This window comes from Alligator mississippiensis, chromosome 9 (genome assembly GCF_030867095.1).
Source record: "Alligator mississippiensis isolate rAllMis1 chromosome 9, rAllMis1, whole genome shotgun sequence".
Lineage (NCBI taxonomy): Eukaryota > Metazoa > Chordata > Crocodylia > Alligatoridae > Alligator > Alligator mississippiensis.
The window spans coordinates 46,504,969-46,527,221 of record NC_081832.1 but is presented as its reverse complement, the minus strand read 5'-3'; the positions used below and the strand labels follow the sequence as shown (position 1 = coordinate 46,527,221).

Genomic DNA, 22,253 nt, shown 5'->3' with positions numbered 1-22,253 from the left:
CCTATCAGAATGCTGACTGCAATACTGACCATTCATTGCCATGCACTCAAGTAAAATTGCATCCCAGGAAATTGTACAGCAGCAAGAAATTCTCCTTACTATGAATAAATGCCACCTGACTGAAAGCTGAAGACCACATCATCTCTATTCATCAACACTCTCTCCAGAGCTCTATCATCACCTAAGTGGTGCAATACTGCTGAGGAGAAATGGGTTCAGCTCAAAGGAGCCATCTATCAGACTGCCTTGGTCTCTTGTGATGCCTTGCATCACACCTCAAATGATTAGTTCAATGAGAACTCATCTGAAATGATCCCACTCCCGGAAAAGAAACACAGTCATCTCTCCTTAAATACAAGCGTGACCGTAGCCAATCCAACTTGCATATGCTTCGAGAGATCCAGCAAAAGGTAAAATATACAGTGAGACTGTGCACAAATTATTATTGGCTACAACTGTGCCAAAGTATCCAAAAAGCTGCTGACTGAAGCAACATGCAAGCAATGTATGGGGGGCATCAGGAAAGCTCTCGGTTCTGTTCCAAGGAAGACTACCCCTTTAAAAATCCTCCACAGGTGAAACCAATGACTGCAATAAGCAGATAGAATGATGGGTTAAACATTACTCAGAACTCTACTCTTGAGAAGATGTGGTCAGTGACTCCTCTCTTGATGCACATGAAAAATCCTGACAGTGCTTGACCATGAATCCGCCATAGATGAAGTAGAAAAACCCACTGATCAGCTTGCTTGTGGTAAAGCCCCAGGTGTGGATTGCATACCAGCCAAAGTTAAGTGTGGGAAGTCTGTCATCCTCGCCCATCTGCACAAATTGTTTTTGTACAGAGTGACTATGCTTGCATCCTTCACATCATGAGGAACTTCACCTTCTCTCCAAGACGTACATAATTGAAGGTGATACAAGAGACCATAATAACTATCACAGTATATCCTTACTTTGCATCACTGGAAAGCTGTTTGCCAAAGTTGTCCTGCTAAGACTGCAGAACCTTGTGGACAGAGTCTACCCTGAGTCTCAAACATGGTTTCAGATTTGGTAGATCCACAACGGACATGATATTCTGCTTGAACAGCTACAAGAAAAGTATCATGAACAAAGGAAATCTTTAGGGGTGCACCAAGAAAGATTTTTTTGGCCTATATCAATGGCCAATTAACCAGCCATATAGGTCGATACCAATCTGATACGCAGCCCAGCAGCTTGGACAGCAGCAACCAGCCAGCAAGTCTGTGAGGGGGGGGAAGGGGCATGGGGGAGGGAAGGGACACTGCTGGGGGAAGGGGGCACATTGAAGTCCCCCACAATAAGGGAGGATATGGGGCTGCCCAGCCAGGGTGGACTGCACCTATCCCTGTTCTCTCCCTCATCATGGAAGTCTTGAGCTGCACCTCCCACGCCTCTTCCCCCTCCCAGACCTGGAGGATACTGCCCTCCAAGCTGCCGGGCTGTATTCCTGGCTACATGTACGCTGCAACTGTGCATGTGCATGTAACATTTAAGTTGGTGACATTATCAGTTACACTGGTCAAATAAAGCAGATTGCTGATAATGTCAATTTTCCTTTTATTGGTGCCCATTTGATATAGACCAATATTGTCAGTGCACCTCTAGAAATTTCTACACATAGTATTTGTTGACCTCCCCAAAGCTTTTGATCTCGTCAAGCAGAGAGAGTTTGTTCCGAATCCTGAAGATGACTGGCTGCCCTCCTAAGCATTGTCAAGTCCTTCCATGTTGGTTTGAGTAGAACAATGCAGTTTGATGGGACAAGTTCAGAAGAATTTGAAATCAAGAGAGGGGTGTCAAACAGGGCTGTCCTAGCAAAAAAAAAATCCCAAAAAGCATCAGAGCTGTCCTACTTAAAGTGTTCAGTGGCTCTTCAGGAGTATACCTCCGGACCAGATCCGATGGGAAACTCTTTAACCTTGCTTGTCTCAAAGCAAAAACGAAATACCAAGAAGTTCTTCTCCATAAAATGCTCTTTGCCAACGACACAGCAATTGTTAGTCATTTAGAAGCAGGACTGCAAAGTCTCATGGACTGCTTTTCTTGAGCTTGTGATGATTTCAGGCTGACCATTAGACTAAAGACGACAGTAGTCATGGGTCAACACGTTGACTGCCCTTCTGAAGTTAAAATAAATGATGAAAGCTTGGAAGTGGTTGAGAAAGTGACTTACTTGGGCTCCATCATCTTGCAAAATATTGGCTTGGAATCCAAAATTAATGCTCGCATTGGAAAGACAAATAATGCCACAGGTAAACTTCAGAAGAGAATTTGGAAAAAGAGTGCTCAGTCCATCGATAGTAATGTATGTCTACGGTGCTTGCAGACATAGCTCCCTATTGTATGGCAGCCAAATGTGGACCCCTTTCTTATTAAAGAAAACTGAACAGTTTCCATCTTTGATGTCTCTGCTGTATTCTGGGCATAACATGGCATGACAAAATCTCCAACTTTGTTGTTCTGAAACGGGCCAAGGTACACAGTATGTTCGTGCTCCTGAGACAGAGATGCCTCCACTGATTAGGGCATGTGAATCGCATTAGCAAATGCCCAAGAACATATTCTTCAGTGAGCCAGCCACTGGCAAATGTCAACTTGGATGGCTCAAACTCCATTTGGTTGATGTCTGCAAGAAAAACTTCTGTGAGCTGTGCATCGAAGGCCAACGCAGGAATCAACTGATTCGGACTGCAGAGAGTGAAAAGCCACCATGAAGCAGGGCCTATATTGCTTTGAGATAGAGAGGGTCAACGATGAGATAGAGAAGAGGCTTCAGAGGCAGGCAAGACAAGATGGTACTTGGCATGCTGGCACAAACTTAACTGAGTTTATATGTGCAACTTGCTGAAAGGTCTATTTGTCACACACTGGACTCCTCAGCCACTCAAGAAGCTGTGGTGGTCCTTGGTAACCCACCAAAGGTGCAATCTCCATGATCTCCTGAGACTGATGGCTGCCAACGATGATGCACCTCTACCAGTATACATTTGGTATTTTAACCCCTTAAATGCCAATTATTATTATTAAAATTAAATCTGCATTACACAATTTCGCTAGCATACACCCCAGAGATGTTTTGTGTACCCCCAGGGTAACACATACTACAGTTTGGGAACCCCTGCCCCAGAACAAGGCCATTTAACTGGCAGCACTTCAGAAACTGGCAAGGGTGACCTCAAAGACAAGGCGAGGCAAAAATAGCTACACTAGCTGGCTCATCAATATACAAGGTTGGTCTCTTCAATGCCGTCTATGAAGGAGTCACTTTTTCAGAAGGGACAAGCTCTCCCCCAGATACAGGAAAGTTATATCGAAGAATCCTAGAAGTTCCTCTAACCCAAGATTGGCAAGAGGTCCCACATTCAGTGGACTGTCGTACATCTGTTCCTCATTTACCTAGAGGCAGATTCCCCAGTCTTCCACCTGCAGCAGTCATTTTGATTTGACCACTTACAGGTGTGAATGCTAAATGTTTCACAGTCACTTTGCTCTAGTGCAAGGCATAGCAAAGAGAGGGGGACAAGGCAAACATCAAGTGGAAGAGGATGCTGTGCTTCCTAGTCCCCTTTATACTGGCTCCTTTGTCTATGAACAGCTGGGGGGGGGGGGGGGGGAAATCAAAAGTAGTAAAAAACAAGGGGTAAATCTCAAGTTCTACTCAAGGTGAATGGGAACAACTACAGGGTAGTCCATTAAAATCACATGTTAAAGCCAGAAGAGGACTGCACTCAAGCATTCTGCAACAAATTAAGTGTGTAGAGATTCAAAGGCCTGCACCAGAGTGACCCTTCCTGAAAGTACTACCAAACCCAGCAGATTAAATACCTCTTTATCTGTGAAGTGGGATTTATCTTTCTCTTGTTCTGGTGTCAAATACAAGATCTTCTCCTCTATGGAAGAAACACAGTATGAGAGATTTGCTGCAACTGCCTAAAGTAAGTTAGGAGCTAAAGACTGAGAGAAGCAGTCACTAGGAGTCAGACCTCCATCTGTACAGCCCTTCTGCCTGTCTGGGGAGGCTGCTGACAGGGCAGGACAGGCTGCACACATAGCCACTGCACACCTGCAATGCACAAAATGGGAAGAGGACCCAGACATTAAGGGACAGGCAGAGCCACAAGGGAATGGTGCATCTACCCCAGAGGCAGCCAGACAAGCAATACATACAAATACATGTCTGGGTGGTAGAAGGATTAGATCACTTTTGCCCCCATGTTATGCACTACTAGTGTATTTGCCTGCACATGAAGTCACACCTTTGCAGAGCCAAGCCCTCTCCAACCCCACATAGGGTAATCTGATCATGTTCATACTTCCCAGAAGACATTAACTGTTAGAAATTCCCATAGCCAGCCAGCAACTATTAGAGCCATGGGTGGGGGGGGGGGGGGTGGAATTAGAAGATGGACTTTTGCCCAAACAGAGTTCCCTCAAATGCAAAGAGAATGTTTAATAGCTACCCGCCAACACCACCCAGAGCCTTTTGGATCAGATCAGATGTGGCCACATACCTTCAGTGCCTTGGCAGTGGAGAACATATCTCATTATATCCAGGTTTTCATAAACTATCAGTATCTCTACTGCTCCCATTTCCAAAGCTTTTAGTGTATCTTCAACACCAAAGCAATACTTCCCTGAATCCTGACTGATTTCATCAAAGTATCGGCCTGCATTCAGAGCACAGAAAAACAGAGTCAAACATAGATCATGTCATATGGGTTGTTATGAAATCTATTTTTTTGAAAGCAAGTGACCACAGTAACACATTTGCCTCCTTTTCCTGAAACAAAGGCTCCTCATGCTTTGAGAGACTGTCATGTGTACTTGTTCACTTGAAACTTACCTTGGATGCTCAGTGATTCATGGTTTCATTTCACGTAGATGCTACATATACCTTTATCCCCTTCAACAAAGGACAGCAACTAGTATGAGCCTCTTACTACACTTTCGTATTGGTAGTGCATGCACCTGCACTACCAATAGAAATCCCACAAAAGGGGATCATTTCTATCAGCATCTTTAAGGCAGAGAAAATCTTAATTCTCATTTTGTTGGAGATGGAAGAGACCCGAGTAGGGATTTCCCCTAACTGCAATGTGAGGTCTGAAACTAAGGATGGCCTTCGCGAATAGGAGGGAAAGATCATACAGCAGGGGTGGGGAAAATGCAGCCCATGGGCTGGATGTGGCCTGTCAAGCCATTCTATCTGGCCTGTGGGGCCCCTAAAAAAATTAAGAAAATTAATATTTAATCTGCCCCTGGCTGCCTGTCATGCGGCCCCTGATGGCTTGCCAAAACTCAGTAAGTGGCCCTCCACCCAAAATAATTGCCCGCCCCTGTCATACATGTAGGTTGGTAGGAAATGGGGAAAGGAACTTTCAGTAAGTTCCTGCAGCAGCTGAAATGATGCTGGGAGAAGAGAAGGGCATCATGACTGATGATTTCTGCCCAAGCCTTTCTACCAGTTAGGACTGAGCTACTGCAAAGCAGGTAGCATAAACAGCAGCATGCACAGCAATGCAAGGGATACCCATCCATGGAGCCAGCTTGAAAGGTGGTGTAGTCATACCTATTAGTTTCTTCTCTTGAATGAACTTCACGTTGGAAAGGACTTCGGTGGATAACTCAATTGCTTGATTGAATCCATTTTCTCCACCATACGAGATGTCAACTAGTTTCAGCACTTTGGATTGCAACCGCTATCCCCCAAAACAATAAAACAAACAAACAAAAAAAGCCAGCATTAGGCAACTTATAAAGCAGCACCTGCCATAAAGCTCTCAAAGCAATCCAAACAAATATTTGGTGAAAGTACTGAAGTTAATCTGTCTTGGTTCACTTGCATGCAGGGGTTCTGAGCATAAGATATTTATGTACCATGTTCAGACAGTGAAACCAAACAGATGAGGTTTAGCAAAGTTTAATTCTACTAAAGTCTTTGCTTTTACTGTGGAATCCAGACAAGGATGAATAACCCTATACCCCACAAGGGCAGATTTTCCACTAAACACGCTGTAATACTGGGAAGTGAAATCCAGCTCCTTGTAGGGGGTCATTGGGATTTGACTCCCTCCCTACAAGAACAGCCCACTATAGATTATCACAATTTCACAATTTAATCAGATCATGCTCAGATTAAGATGTTGCAGTTTAGATTTCTCCCGAGATGTATCTAGTGGCAGCCATGAGTCACTGCCTGCATTAGCACTACTATGTTACTATGAACTGGCTCACTCTAGTAGATAGCCTATGTTTCATTTCGCACACAAGACCACATTTCCTCACCTGATCAAACATGTCAGATTGACTTAGTTCCGTTTTGAAGTCAGCTGATCCAGCTAAAACGAGACCAGCCACATTCACCTTGTCACCAGAAATGAACAATTGCACAGCTGTCTCTGCTACCTTCCGAACATAGTTGTGCCGCTTTTCCATCCTCAAACGAGCAAAACGCAAGGCAGACTGACCTCCTCTACCTTTAAGAGAAAGAACAGATCTCATATAGCAAATCTGAAATACAGAGACCTCTTCTCATGGAAGTTAACACATGATCCCAACTGGGTCTAGAACAAATTAACCCAAGGGCTGATGCAGTCTTCAGAATTAAGTTTGCTACAATGAGAGGAAAGAACATCCCACTAAAACAGCAAGTGACTACAGTGTCCCATTACCAACTGATGACTCTCTACATGCGCTCTGCATAGGAAAATGTTTCACAGACTAGAAGGCAGATCCTATTCTACTCTGTATTAACTGTATTTTGGGACTCAAGCAACAGCAAGAGAGCAAGGTGCACCTTAGACTAGTTGATTCAGGGAGGCATGAGCTTTCATAGGCAACAACTTACTTTGTAGGTTGAATACTACATGAACCAGCTAGACTCAAGTCAGGCAAAAGACAAGGCAGGATGGCACCTTAGAGACTAACTGGTTCAAATAGTATCTAACAAAGTAGGTTGTTGCCGATGAAAGCTCAAGCCTCTCTAACCCAGTTAGTCTGAAGTCTACCCTCTCTCTAAAGTCTACCCTGTCTTTTGCCTGAGCTGAGACTAACATAGCTAACCACCTCTCAGTTGATGGCAAATGTCCATGGAGTCCTCCCCTCCTCCTGCTTACTGCTTTTCGTGACTGAATCCTAAGGCTAAGACAAAAGGGCGTTAAAGAAGTTAGGGGCATTAAAGTTGCTTCAGGGATGGACAGGGTGGAACAGGATCGCACTCAGCCACCAAGTAGATGAAAAAGGATCTGGCCCTCGTGCTTACTTCATTATGTATAGTATTGCATCAATACAACCCTCATTTCACGCTGGTGCGGTCTCTTGTAGGGAGTTCCACTGGTGTAAGTATGCGGGGCAAAAACTAGATGAAATAGGAAAAATTATTAACCAAGACTACGCAACAGCTGGTTAAATATATTATTCAGTTTTAATATCCTGTTCCATAATACTTGTGCAACTAACCTGTGTTTCTAGCTATACTAAATTCTCATGCAATGTTACATGAGATTTTCCTATGGTATTTAAGTTCCATTATAAACTGGTGTTTTTGAGAAAGTTTGTTAAGGGGCACCTAAATTTAGGGGAAGACGTGACTGGAAAGTTTCTTTTTAAAAAGGATTGACATTGACAAGTCAGTATGGTACTCGACTATTTGAGACTAGCAAAAGACATCAGGAAAATGCATTACAGGATTCCAACCTAAAGAACCAAACCAACATTACTCATTTCTGCTTCAGTGTCTAGGTCAGGTGGAGATTTCTTCTTGGATGTGGAATGGAACTCTGCCTCAGGATTTAACTGCACTTTAGGCTCCTGCTCCCAAAGCTTTCCTTCCTACTGAAGGCATTTTAGATCTGTGTTACTGCATTGCATTACCATGCTTCTTTGGGAGATCCACAGTGAATTTGTGCAGGACTTCTCTTGTGTTTCCTTGAAGAGTTCCAAAGAGTGCGCCACTACCATCTATTACGATAAAACCAAACTTGCTGTCATCAGACAGCAGCGCCGTAAGAGCCTGAAATGCAAATACAATATGGATTACCAATAAACACCATCTACTGATATCAGTGCTTTGGCCCCACAGCTGGTTAATGAAGAGCATCAGGCACGATACAGATTATTGAAGCCACAGATCAATGGTTATGGCTGTTTTTATGAAGCAATCAAGGCCAAATGACAAAATAAAGGATCCAAGAATTATCCTGCAAGTTGTGTATTCAAGTCTAGTGTTGAGGCAAGAGGTCATGGGTTTTAGGCTGATGGTAAGTTTTCCAGAGCAATTACTTGATTGCATTGCTTAGAAGGTGTAGCAGAAAGCCCCCTTTTCTTCTTGCCTGCATTTGCTCTCCCCTCTTTGAATATGTTTTTCCTCTTCTACCTTTTCTTCCTTCCTCTTTCTTTCACTTTAAGATAAGGAATAGTGTTTTGAAATTTGTGTGTGTGCATTTTGTATCTCCCCGTGTATTTTGGTATTTTTATCTATTTGTGTGCCATGGCATTTGTAGCTTATATTTTATACTCCTCACCTTTCAACTAAATGTATTTAGTTTCATAAGTAAGTTATACATTGTAACAATGTTAACAAGGGCAGGAATCAAACTGCCCTTCCCTGTATCAGGCTGGCCCCTGAAAGAGCGTGAATCAGCGATTGAATGTGTAACACAGTAGCAGGCAGCAATTAACACCTAAGGAAACCAACAGAAGAACTCAATAGAAGACAATGTAACAACCAGGACATCTTTAAATGTCACAGATCAAGGGCTAGAAGTCCTGGCCTGAGTTAATCAACGCCGGGGACCAACTTTTGGGCTGAATATCTCCAAATCGACCACTCTCAGAGCCCTATTCAAAATTCATCAATGGACTCCCAAACCTGCACGTACATGCGGATGACCCCTGGGGCTGACAGATCCCCCCTCGGTGGCTACTGGATGTCAAGTCCCACGAGGGTCAACAACCCCTGGATTGGGCAAACCTGAAAACTGGGGAGTCACCAAAGTTTGCCAAGGACAGATAAAAGGCAGTGAAAAGTGACCCTCAGTGGCACCCTCTTGATCTCCAACTTGACCAGACCTGTCCAGCCAGCGACCCCCTTCTGGAGGATAACACCACACTGAAAGAAGCCTCAACTGGCCATCGACGGCAGACTCCAGTGCTTGTAGGATAGGTATGCCTGACTCTTGCGGGGGGTGTGTGTGTGTGTGTGTGCGCGTGCGCGCACACCAGCCCCAAGGTTTATGATTTAACTTCATTACAGTGTTTTGATCCGCCAAATAAACCAGAATTTTAAAGATCCCGAGTTGGACATTTGTAGACAACAAAGGGAGAGATGTAGCAGGAAAGGTGTGTGCGCGCATGACGGGAAAGTAGAGGAAGCACAGTAAGATTAATTTGTACCTTTGTGAGCCCAAATTACCTGGCAATCCTCAAATCATATTCTTCCCAAATGCATGCAAGTGGAAACAGGAACTAGTCTCTCTCCCTCCTTCCAAATGTTCCTGCCTAAAGAATTTTGCTCCATCCACTGATCTGGCTATTCAGCAGTGAAATGGATTTAGCTTCTGTTCCATCAGCCACCCATGCAGCCCAACTGTTAGCTAGGCAGCAATCAAGGAGATTCACACCTGCCCACACAAAGATTCCCACAACACTGAGTCACAAAATCCACGGAAGCCATGACAACTCTGATCTGCAGGGATGAGTAAATATGAACAGTAATCACTCTCACATTGCCTTATTGGCAATGGGCAGAAGCTAGAGGGTGAGTGAAGAGAAGATCACCACAACCTCTGGGGAAAAATTATTATTTCCAGTCTTCTCTCTTATGCAGCAGCAAAGGTTAAGCCAATTCAACTTCATGTTCAGCAGTTAGCCATTGCTTCCTGCTCTAGTCAATCCTTTAAGTCAGGGGTGCTCAGCCTCCAGGCTGCAGGGCTGATGTGGTCAGGAAGTTTGGCAGCGGGGGGGATGGGATGCTATTAATATGGTCATACTTCCTCCTATTAAACCCCATTCCCTGTGCAGCTGGTGGGAGTCAAGCTAGCCCCTCCACCCCACCCCACTTCTGGATAAGGATCAGGTCACACCCCCTTCCCTCCCTGTAGGGCCATGCTGGGCCTAGCCAGAACCTCTTCCCCCACTGAGGATGGGCCATGCCCCCTCCTGCCCAGGCTGGGCCACACCTGTCAAGCTCCTTTCCCTGCAGTATGCATTGAGGCTGGCCTGTCTGCACGGCCAAAGGGTGCCTGTTGTGCCCTCACCGGATTGGGAACACTGGCTGCATCCAGCCCATGGGTGGACCAGGCACTGCCAATCTAGCCTTCCAGACAAAAAGATGGGGCACCACTGCTCTAAATCAGTCTTACCAGTTAGGACTGGTTGTCTCCCAACACAAACTGTTTGCACTTTAGTTTCTCCAAAGCAGGGAGAAGCATTTCAAGTAGCCATCAAGTAAGGGTCAGCTTGTTCAGTCTGACTCCAATTTTTTCCTAATCCTAGCTCAGGGATTCTAGAACTTGTAAGCAGTGCCTGAATTAATGCTCTTCCTACTCTTCAAGAGTCTCCATTATCCTAATTCTCAGTAAGTGAGGCCAAACTTGTGTGCATTTGCCCTTGAATGAACCACTGTCCACCTACATCTGCCAAGTTAAGCAGAATAGTCAGAAAGCTCTTTCTGAAGTTATATTTAGAGTGGCAATAAAGGATCAGGGGAATGAAGAATTTGCCCAATTACAGACCTCCGGTTTAATACTAGAAAAAGTTATGGTTTTAGCTTACAACATAGGAACTTAAGCTGCCTGTGTGTCTGCCTGGTAACATTAATGTACTGAATGGAAGGAACAAAAAGCATCAGTCATCTCTATCCAAAATCCACACAATCAAACCTATTGCTTTCAAGCTTAAGGGAGGGGATAAAGGGTGGGGGATGGGGAAATAATCAGGGAAGCTAAGCAGCTAAGATTTGATGAGACATCTTGGCCAAAATAAACATTTTTATTAATATATGAGCAGTGCTACTGAATGAGAGAAGGAAGTGAAATATTAAATTGCTATCTATTTGCAAGCTTTGACGCCTATCTTGCTGGGGTCCTTTGACCCTAGCTGACTTCCTGCCCCTGGGGCTGGACTTGATGATCTTCAAGGTCCCTTCCAGCCCTAACGTCTATGAAATCTATGAAAAAAAAATAATTGGGATCGGGAGCCAAGCAAGTTGTATGACTGGAATGAGTGCTCCAACCAAGATAGCCAATTAAGTCATTATAAATCCTATACTTAAGCACGAATGTCAGAGTTCGTATCCCCCTTGGGAGGTTACCTCAGTTCCACACATGCAATAAAATAGGCTTATCAGATTTGGTGACTGCCAAGTAGAAAGGAACTAAAACCTGTCTGTTATTTATTCAGTCTTATTTTAAGTAAGTATCAAATGATCATGAACTCCCTAGTTTCCCTTCATCCTCACTTTGCACCTGGATTCTGTTTTTCTAGTGACAGAGCCTAAGAGAATGGCCTGTTGCTTTTATTTAGGATATTCCCTCCATTTGGGTCACACTTTTTCCAACTAGTTTGAAGATGTGTTCTTGTTCTTCTTCTGCAGAGCAACTACAATCCAAAATTTGTTGAAGTTACCAAATCAAAGATTCCACCCCCTTGTATTCTAGCTGGAAGCAGAGATCCAAGGAGCCAAATACGCTATTGTTGTATTGTGATGAAAATGTCAATGTGCCATGCATGTCCTGTTGTCAGTCTGCACTGGAGAACAGAAGACGGCATGCTATTCCACAACCATGCTCATTCTGCAGTGCAGAACTGCAAGTAAACTACAGACATAGGGGAGCAGACAAACAGAAGGGCCATTACTGGGGCACTTTCCTATCTGTACCTACTATCACAATTTCCCCAAAATACTGACATGCTGACCAATGCAGTCTCAGCAAGGGCTACCTTTTGTTGCACTTCCTGATCCCTCTCCCTCTCTCCCTCTTTGATCTTGGCGTCTACCTTCCATTCCTTGCTGACCTTCCCTTCCTGTTCTTCCTTATGAACTCTTCCTGCAACAGTGTGCTGGTAGAGGAGTCCTAGCAGAAGTGCCTTGTTTAGTGGTCAGGATGGGGGCCCATCTCAGCCGGCTGAGACACTGCAGTCAATGTCATCAACAGGTTGAGAGGCTGTTCTCTTACATGTGGAGAAGCCCATGAAAGAAGAGGCAGGGATGGGAGTTATGTACTAAATATTTCTCCCAATTCCTGTAGCATTTCATTCTCAATACCACAGCACCTAAGAGGGCCAGTCACAGTCCAGGATCCCTCAAAACAAGACTGTTCTGACCCCAGAAACTTACAAACTAGGAATTCAAAAGATGTGAACAGCAGCAAGCACTGCAGTGACATTCCAGCCCTATTAACATGGGTCCCACATGCTGACTTCTTACTTTAGAGAAGCATCCCAGTTTCAGGTACCAGGTAATTCTACCTCAGTTCGAAAAAGAGTTTTATCACTGCAAGTCAGTCACAGGTGCCAAGAACCGGTGTCAGAATCTGTTATGAATTCTAGCAGTCTTGCTCTATTCAGCCACAGGACTATTTTCAGGGTTGTTGTAGTTTGCACTGTTTTATGGAGTTGAAACATGCCTTACGTTGCTCACGCGAATCAGGTAAGTGGCTGCCTGTGTGGTGGTTAACCACATTTTCTGAGGATGAACAGTTTCACGCACGTACACACAAAAACTAGAGAGAGAAAGCTGACAGCAAGATGCATGTAAAGACTAGCAATGCTAGATTAGTCTGGCCTCACCTTGTGCATAGCATGGAATAAGATTTCCACAGCACCCAAGCGTCCCCAGTTACAAAGAGAAACCTGAACCTATGGATTATACAAACTCAGAAAACTGACCCACCTGAACTATGAAGTTCAGATACAATTTGAGCCGATTTAGTCCAGAAGAAAAATCTTCCTAGCAAATTAAGATTCTACAGCATTTTCCATACAAGGCAGAGTTTTCTACTGCTACGGAAAATGTGACCCCGACCACTTATGAACTGTTTTAGTTAGCCTAGCAAAGTTCTCTGAAAAAATTGTTGGCTACAGCAAGACAAGCAAATGACTTCTCTTACCTCTGTATGGAATTTGTTGTCACACAAATACAATGACGTATTGATTGGTTTGAATGGTTCAAAGTCTATGTTGACTTTCTTTTCTTTTCCTTCTTCCGTCACAATTGTTCCACAGTAAACAACCAGGCCATTTGGAGGTACTATAAAGGACATTTGAAATAATAAAATTTAGGCTACTAAATATCAAATCCTACATCCATCACTTAAAACTACAAATACCAGGATGCCAGAAATTAAGGTATAGATTTAGTTTGACAGCACCTATTTCTCTTTACTGTACAAATTCCCACCATAAAAAACAAAACAACCTCTGAAGGACTTGTGTATGAGGGAAAAAAAAAAACTTAGGAGGAAAGCATAAGGTCACTTCTAGGAAACAGCTGAAAGCAGGAAACTTATAGATAGGAGAACGACTTGCTGGTAACTGAATGCTTTGTTATGACAGAAATACTTTTGTGGGGCTCAGATTTTAAGAATTCATACCCATGAGCTGGGAAGCAAATATGTACAATTTGTAACAGGTGAATGAGAACTAAACAGCTTTACCCTTCAACAATCTTTAGTTAAAGCACCCCTGCTGCCATTTTTCAGCACAAAGACAGTGACACACATGATGCTCTGGGTGCTTTAATTAGAGCAGCTTCAAGAGCTGCTCTAATTAAAGCACCTCTCCCCCTCCTTCCCCACCACTCCCAGAGCACATGTATAAACAGTTCTGAGGTGGTAACTCTCTCCTGGAACTGGTCTGATCCCATAAACCTTGGCTTAACTGTCCTAAATTGGGCTACTTGCCTATGCAGCTTTAAAAAGCTGCATTACTGGATCCTTCCCTTCAGAAGCACATCTCTCAGGATCAATTCAGGGTTTGACTCAAGGTATGCAAGCTTCTCAAGTGTGAACATGGTTACTATTTCATGACAACCGATAGAGGCTCCTATTTTTTGTGTGGGTGACCCCACTTCCAGTCAATTTCCAACCGTAGATATTATAATTAAGTTTCCACGGACCTCACAACCAACTTCTACACTTCCCTTTTAGTGTGGGAACTGCCAGTCTAATCCTGTTGATGTCAACTTGGTTCTTCAGTGTTATTTCAGTTCTTAAGATTTGTAAATTTAGTCTGCAAAACAAGCCTTAAGGTGGGGAAAAGGGGAACCAAGAGTGCAGTTATGACAGTGCTCAGATCCTCATAGGCATGAGGACAAACCCCACTGTTCTAAGAATGGTACAAACATGCCAAAGGCAGTAGAACAAATCAACAGAAAGGCCTTGGCACTTTAAGGGGAGAGGATTCAAGGAAGTTTCCTTAAGAAAGACATACTAATAGCAACAGGGAAACCTTGTACTGTAAGTGCCATGAGCAGTCAACAGACCAAAGCAACCGATTCAGAAGGCTTGTCCTTGTCAGTCTGCAACAACAGCCCATGACTACCTCTGAGGTAAGGAAAGTTTTGAAGAAAAGTACCAAGCATGAGTCCAAGGAAAGGCATTACCTTTGTTATAGAGTTTGAGTCTTTGCTGTACAGATGTAATGGCTCCCAGAACTGAAAGGCGATTCACTCGAGACTTTATGTTTGAGGCGGTACCAAATTCATCTGCTAACATTTTTGCCACTCGTGAAATCTGGTCTTTGGGGGGAATGATCAATGATATCATGCTGGTGCCATTGCTAAGGAAGAAAGGATTTGAATTAGCATACAGTTTACCAACAAATTAAAGCAGTATACATTGATGGGTGCAAGAAGATAGGCAAGTGGATGTTATGAAACACATCCTAGGATAAATTGGGTGCCTCACTTTACCATTCACACCACACTCGTTCTCCTTCCACCATCTAGTCAGCTTACTGCCTAATGCCTTTAAGGTCTTCAAAGCAGCAGGTTGGGTCCTACCATAGGCAATGCATGTGCCCACCCTGAGATCAGCCGCAGCTGAAGTTGCTGCTGGCTTCTGCGGGCAGTTGCCACCTGCACCTGCCCCTCCCCCCCCCCTTGCTGCCAACAGTGGGCGGTCCCCACCGTTGCTGTGGTGCCCCCGCAAGTCGCAGGAGCCACCAGTCATTCATGGCCCCTAGTAGGATAGCTAGCTAAATGGTACTGAATAAAAATCAGCCGTGGTGTCACCCAGTACCTGGAAGTTGCAGTTAAATCCCAGAGGGGTTTGTTGTTTCATGTGAAATGCTGAATTAACAATGGTCATGTTCTAGCCAAGGAACATGAAACTTAGTAGGTCCTTAGACTGCTGGCTTGCCATCTATCTCCTCATTACCTCTTTGTTCACGCAAGACAAAAGTAGAGTGAAAGGCTAAATAGTTAGAGAACCCAAAGACTAAGTCTTTCAGACTTAGTACAAGAAGCTGAAAGGAAATAAGGTGCCAATGCATGTCAAAGGAAACACATTTTAAACACCATAATCCTGGCGACTGCATGGCAGTCACGTACATCTGCTCATTTAGTACTGCTAACTCCAAGAACATTCCAAAGTCCCGTCTTCTGCTTCTTGGCCTATATCCAATAAGGAGGACTTGAGCACCAGAGGCAGAACTTGGGTGTTTCAGTTACACCTTGAGTTCAAAACCCCCCACCCAGCTGCTGCCAAACACAACAAGGTGGTTCCCTGTTTGACTTGAATGTTCTCTGGATACCCACAGTTCTGCTTCTGCCCATGTTCAAAACTGCTGAAAAATAAGCAGTCGGGTCCATCACCTGCCAGGCCTGATCAGGATGCACAAACTATATGTCCTTGTGTTCAAGTCCACCCAGGCTCCCAATTTAGGCATACTCTGGGAAAGCTACTCAAACAATACTTACACCACAGCCTGCATACGTATTGTACATTTTCCAGGCATTGGGTAAAATGCACACAACAGAAACCCAGGATTCTCCTCTCAGTCTAGTACCCAGTGCGAGTAGGAGGGGTAGAGAATGCCTGAGGAATGGGACAGCCCCTTGAGAACTGCGAGGTGGATTTGAATCACTTTGGGCTCAAAAGAGAATACAATCCAGGTCTCCTACTTCCTAGGTGAAAGCCCTAAACACTGAGCTAACACCTGGAAGTAGAAACCTTCTATCTCTGTACTGAGTCCTTTGAAAATAGGCACTTTCCCTCAAAGGATTTGGGTGGTAAAGGACAAGTGGGCAGAGGTGACTTTGAGGATCTGTTTCTGCTTGCCACTTCGTACATCTCAGGTAGGGAAGTCATCAGATTCTAGTCAGCTCCTTTTTCTACTGCAGTAGCAGTCTGACATGCAACATTTGTGCATGTCAACACAGTGGAGAAGAATTTTAAATATCACACCGCTGGGCTTTTCATGGAAGTTACCTATTATTACTATTAATAAAGACTTTCATTTCAGGCCACATCTGATCTAACAGCATCCAATAAAATGAATCCCTTATCTTCTAATTAAAACAGCTGTGAAAAGTCACTTCCACACAAGTTATTCCTAGGAAGAACTTGTGACAGATCTGCAAGCACAACTCTCAACTTCCAGGTCACATCAGCCAAGAATATTCTATACTACTCAATTAAAGCAGTTGGCTACACTGCAGAATGGCAAGTTCCTCAAGGGTGCATAACCTCCTGTCATTCCCAGCTGGCTCCTTTGAGCAAAAAGCTAATCACAACAAAAGCACTTCTTCCAAACCATGTGCTTACTTCAATGAATGCTACTTTCAGAAACAGAAAGGTACTGCCTCTGAACACACCTGAAACACCAGGAGACAAGAAGCTTCTTCAGATTACATTATTAGTGGAAGTCAGTTTACTTGCTGCCTTCCCCTCCAGTCAATCAATGATGTTGTCACATCCCACACCTCCTCCTTAACCAATTCTACACACTTTGTGCACTCACAGCAAGGCCTCATAGAAGAGATATTTCAGATCATACAACCCCCCACTGAAAACACTGAGATAATACACTGATGGAGAAAAGGGCACTGGTGCAGAACAAAAGGAGTAACTACTGCTGAGGTATGGTAGTCCAGTGCCTCCAGGTCTGCTATTGGCAATGTTATCTTCTCTTCAGAAAATGGTCCGATGACCTTTCAAATCCCAACTTCTCTCCATGTTCTTGTAGCCACCTACCTTCTAGAAGTCTACACATTCTTAGCATGTACTACTGTACCTCTAAGGAAAAGGTTTCCCCAGGTAAGGCAGCAAATGCATTGGAGTTACTTTCAAAAGTATTTAATAGGTCTTAAGGCTCTGCTCCGTGTCCAGAATATCAATAATTTCTACATCCTCTGTTCAGTTGAAAACCATACCTCATGACCAATGGAGAATGTATTTCTCAGGTTTAACATACTTCACTTACTCAGCTAACACTATTTCAGACATTACTCTTTCTATAGAGAAAAAACAAAACAAAATAGCATTAGAAGGATGCCAATCAACGTACTGCAGTCTTACTCCGCTTGAAGCTGGCAAGGAAGCAGTCAGATGACTCAGTTACTCAAGTGTCATTTTCCAGTTTCTGTGTCATCTCTCAGCAAGACTAAGATTATGTGGGCCTGTTTATTAGTTTTTGCCAACACTCTGCTGCCACCTGCTGGATAAAAGTTATCCACCAAATTACTTTTCATTAATGGACAACACAGAAGTTCAATAATCAACTGATCTGCACTGTATTTAAAACACAATGCTCTGGGTTCCCAGATTTCTTTGCTTTATAGTTGTTTCCCTACACGGAACTGTGATCTGTGAGTGCTTACAAGAGATGCAACCTCTCTCTGTAACTTAATATAGAGAAAAACAGAGATAAGCAAGAATTCAACAAAACACCAGCTCAAGGGAATTTGCACAGACAGTCACTTTCTACTGAAGAACTATGTAGCTTTGACACCAATAAGATCACAATTAAACTACCAAGAAATAGTACGCTGGTGCCAGCAGTAGCCTGCCACAGGAAAGCAGCCTTCCCCTTCTCAAAGCAGCCACACATCTGCATGTAAATTGTGCTGTTTGACAGCATGGTCTGCATTCATGTAAGCTCAAAGTTGTGTTAGTCGGATACAGCACCTTCTGATAAACAGCAAGAGGGACTCTGGCACCACTGTCTTAAACCTGTCTAAGACTCACAGGTGCTTATTGTGAACAGTATCTTAGTTTTAAGACAGTTCCCAGGTTAGGCAGACACTAATAACCCCTTTGCCACACTGTCTCTACACTGAATGAGGATTTCTACATGCTGCACATATTACAGGGCTCAGTGTCTACGATATAGCTCAAGCGATGTTATAAAATATACTCTTCAGAATGAGCCAGGCCCTAACCTAGGTAGCTTGTACCCGAAGTCCACAGCTCAGCCTTCCCTATTTCAGTTACTACGTAACAAGTGGGTGGAAACCATTTCAGCATTTGCCAGGCCTAACTTTTATACTGAGGTGTGAGGAACTGTGTTTCACCATGCAGTGTTTGCTTCAATTAAGTCTTATAATATAGAAAAACTCCAAATATCAAAGGCTTGGCAGGAGACATGGAAGTTGTTTGGATTAAGGGAGGGCTCACACTGGCAGCTCCGCACAGAACTCCTGTTGGAACTGGCTCTTCCTGTTCTTGTCCTTCCAGGCTGCCTGTGAACCACACAAGCCTGAAGAGCTTATCTCACATAGAGGGAGAAATCCAGTGTGCCTGTAACAGACAGCTATTCTAAGATGTCTTCCTCAATGTTTTTAAGCAAGGTCAAAAGTTTATACTATATTGGCTGGAAGAAGCTCAGTCCCTGGTGAAACCCTGCTAAAAGTTGCAGCTGAAGCCCTTGTGCTACAACTCCCCAGGGAACTTTTGAGCCGGTAGAGGCACAATTGCCATCACCTGCTACAGGCAGGGCAATTTGTCAGTATGGCAGTTTTTCTGCATGAATCAGTGTGCCAAAGGTATCTGCTCAAAGGAGTAAGCACCCTCCATGCAGAGCAGCAACACATGGGGAAAACTACTGTATGGGGAACTGAAAGAAAGGCCTGGACAGGTAGTTAAACATGCTTGGGGGTTCTGGTCCACACAGCAAAAAATGCAAGGCAGCAATTATGTAGCAGTCTCTGGCAAGGTGGAAACACTTGACTTGATTAGTTACCATGGCACCCAACCATGCTGGGTGCCAGCCATGCCAGCCAGTAATTGATAATTAACTCAGACTTAGTGTGGCCTGGGCCACGGTACATGCCAGCATTAGCAGTTCCAGAAGAGCCAGAGAAGGCCAAAATCTGAAACGCCTCCCAGGTTTCACTCCAGCACAAATTGAAAATAGCCAGAAGAGTCTCTCAGCAGCTCCCAAACTCTGACAGACTGCGCACCAATTTATACAACCTTAAGTACCACCAACAATTTTTTGTCATATAAAGTAATTATAATAAATCTGTTAATGCGTACCACCAACAGGTTGTCTGTGTTACCACTGGTGGTACCCGTACCACAGATTGGGAACCGCTCTAACATGCTTTCTGGCTTCCCCACGTACAGCAAGTTCTTTTGAGGTTTTAAAAAAGTTCTTAGGGACCTGGACAGTCTACTCTGTAGTCTGACTATAGCCCTGGAGTCTTGCTGTAATTAGAGCTTTTATTCAGTTGCATAGGGCATACAACCAGAGGATTTTAGTTGCAGTAAGACTTAGTTGTTGGTGCTACTAAGGTAGCAGTTACCACTCCTAGTATTATGCGATTCAATCATTTGTTAGATGTGTTCTGCAAAGCAAGAGTGAGCAGCAGTGGTTTGTGTAGACACCCTCCCCAACTCAGGCTCCAAGGTGCTCAAAAGTTTCCCTGTTATTATTTTTGCCTGCCTTCTAAAGTTTTGCTCTCCCTAACATATCTTCAAGTACCACAATGTAAGCTATGGTGGTTTCCATAGAACTTGAGGCTGCAAAACAGTGCATTGTAAAGGGGCTGATATGAAACAACAGGCAAATTCTCAAGGACGAGAGCATGCAGATAGGCATTTTGTATGTCCTAGGTGCCACATGGCAAGCAGTGACAGCACCAGAACCCAAAGCTGACTAAAGATATGCTCATTCATGTTCTAATGAGAACGTTCCAGCATTGCCTCACCATCACATGTATTAAGCCCCTACACGTCTTTAAAATGGCCGCAGGGGCACTTATTTAAAGTTCATTCAATGAGGTTAAGATAAAAGCGCCCTATAGCCATTTTGAAATGCACAGGGCCTTAATACATGCAACAGTAAGCCGTTTTAATTAGAGCAGCTGTCCAGGAACCACCCTAATTAAAACATCTGCCCAAGCACATGTATAGGCAGTCCAAGCTTTCCATTTTCATTTGCAGGAAGTATCCTAGTGTCACAGGACAAGCAGTAAATTGCATTTAGAAGCAGCTGTAGAGCCTCCTTGTAAAGAGGTCAGCTCATGACAATTGGCATTTAAACCATCTACTCAAAAGTGACTAGGCTGCATTGTTTCAAGATGTCATAAACACCTCAAATTCTGCTCTCACCCCACCCTCCAAGTTCCACCTGAAAACCTAAGTGGAGACTGCCTTATGAGCACTGAGTGCCCCTTACAGCATTGTCTCTAAAATGGCTACCTTCTATCCCAGGCTCCCATATTTATTGCTTTTTTAGTATTGCCAGCTTTACTCTCAAGTTTTCAGAGCACTAAGTAGACAATGGCAAGCAGGGGGGTTTGAAAGTTAGGCTTGCTCACGCCTGCCTCTCTGAATCACTGACTTGTGTTAGTAGAAAAAACTTAGCTTTTTAACACCGGACTAAGCTGAAGTGCCAGAGGAAGAAGCTCTGTCAGGATACACAGAGCTAACAACTGAGCAGTAACTACTCCACAGTGAGTTTTCACAATAACACCACAAGTACCTAACAGACATAAGAAATGTCTGTAGTTCGCTAAATGTGTTAAGTCCAGAGCTGGCTTAAGTTTAAAGGGCAGTAACATAAGAGATCATCACTCCAACCAAGCCTTTCAAGCTACCTAAGACTTTGAGGGGAACACTATGTCCTTATTTAGGTGCTAGAGACTGCCAAGAATTACAGCAAAAGCTATAGGATGCACCTACTGATTTTAACTACATTCAGCGAGAAGACTAACGGAATCACCGGAAACAGTGTTTTGGGACAGGATAGTCACCCTTCTGCTGCAACTGTACTTTGTCTCCCTCTAAAGATTCAAGAACTGAAGCAGAGTTCCCTCCAGGTCCCAGCTGCTAAAACTGCAAAATAGACACGCAGGATACATTTCACTGGTGCTACGTGCCTCGTCAGTGTGCAGAAAGCTTTATAGACAGTATTTCACTTGGATGCTTTGCACATTTGTCCAGCGGGCCACACTTTTGAATGAATTTCCAGAGGCAGTACTGGCCTTGAGGTGCATCCATGAATTTAGGAGCATGGTATTTGCAAAAACAAGGGAAGCTGCACTCATAACAGGATAGGTCAGAGAAAGCAGGTGCTAGCTGGAAATTCACTGGCTTGAGGGAGTACTGCTGGTCTTCCAACCTGTCCTGCCACACTTGAGCCCAAAGATCTCTTTACTTTCTCCTTCCTACTAACCTGCTGACAAAAGGAGGTCTCAGGCCATTCTCTCTTGGAATGCTCCAGCTCCAGTAAGGACTGACACAGGGAAGGGGTTGCAATGCTGCTTAGTGGGAAAGCTACTAGTCTCAGGCCAGTGATGAAATGATTTACAGTATGTGGATTCTTCCACATAATCAGGAACATGAAAAATACCATGAAATTTATTCCAAGAAACCAGATTCCCTGCCATCAGATTGGTAAATTGCAACTTTAGATTTTGCTTAAACTCAGGCAGTTTGGCATACTTTACATGCAATAAGCAGCAGGCATTTTGTACCTCCCAAGACAGAGTGGGTCAGCAAGAATGCCTCAGTTTTCCCCCATGGCCTTGCAGGCCAAATCCTGCTGACTCTTGACTTCTCCCAGATTATACAGCAAATAAAAATGCCAGTTTGACATTTTCTACCTAGGACTGTCCTGAAGAAGAGATTGCACACCCTCATTGAGCCCACTTCTATGGAGAGATGGTTGCAAGGGAAAACAGTCCCCAGGCCTTTGGACTTTAAAGAGGAGCCAAGGACCGAGACACAATCCTAGACTAGGAGGGAGTAGAAGTGATAAGGCTCCCTCCCTGCTTGTAC

The 22,253-nt window shown here is 44.0% G+C and overlaps 1 protein-coding gene across 1 annotated transcript in view; it reads right to left on the bottom strand.

Annotated features, from left to right (window-relative positions):
- Positions 1-22,253, bottom strand: part of ETF1 (eukaryotic translation termination factor 1) — a 39,479-nt gene that overhangs the window by 5,663 nt on the left and 11,563 nt on the right. Inside the window, exons 3-9 of the mRNA XM_059733445.1 lie at positions 14,630-14,805; positions 13,137-13,276; positions 7,900-8,038; positions 6,313-6,503; positions 5,597-5,726; positions 4,539-4,694; positions 3,853-3,917 (exon numbers count right to left, since the gene is read on the bottom strand). Coding sequence (XP_059589428.1) covers positions 3,853-3,917; positions 4,539-4,694; positions 5,597-5,726; positions 6,313-6,503; positions 7,900-8,038; positions 13,137-13,276; positions 14,630-14,805 — 997 coding nt within the window. The remainder of the gene's footprint in view (positions 1-3,852; positions 3,918-4,538; positions 4,695-5,596; positions 5,727-6,312; positions 6,504-7,899; positions 8,039-13,136; positions 13,277-14,629; positions 14,806-22,253) is intronic.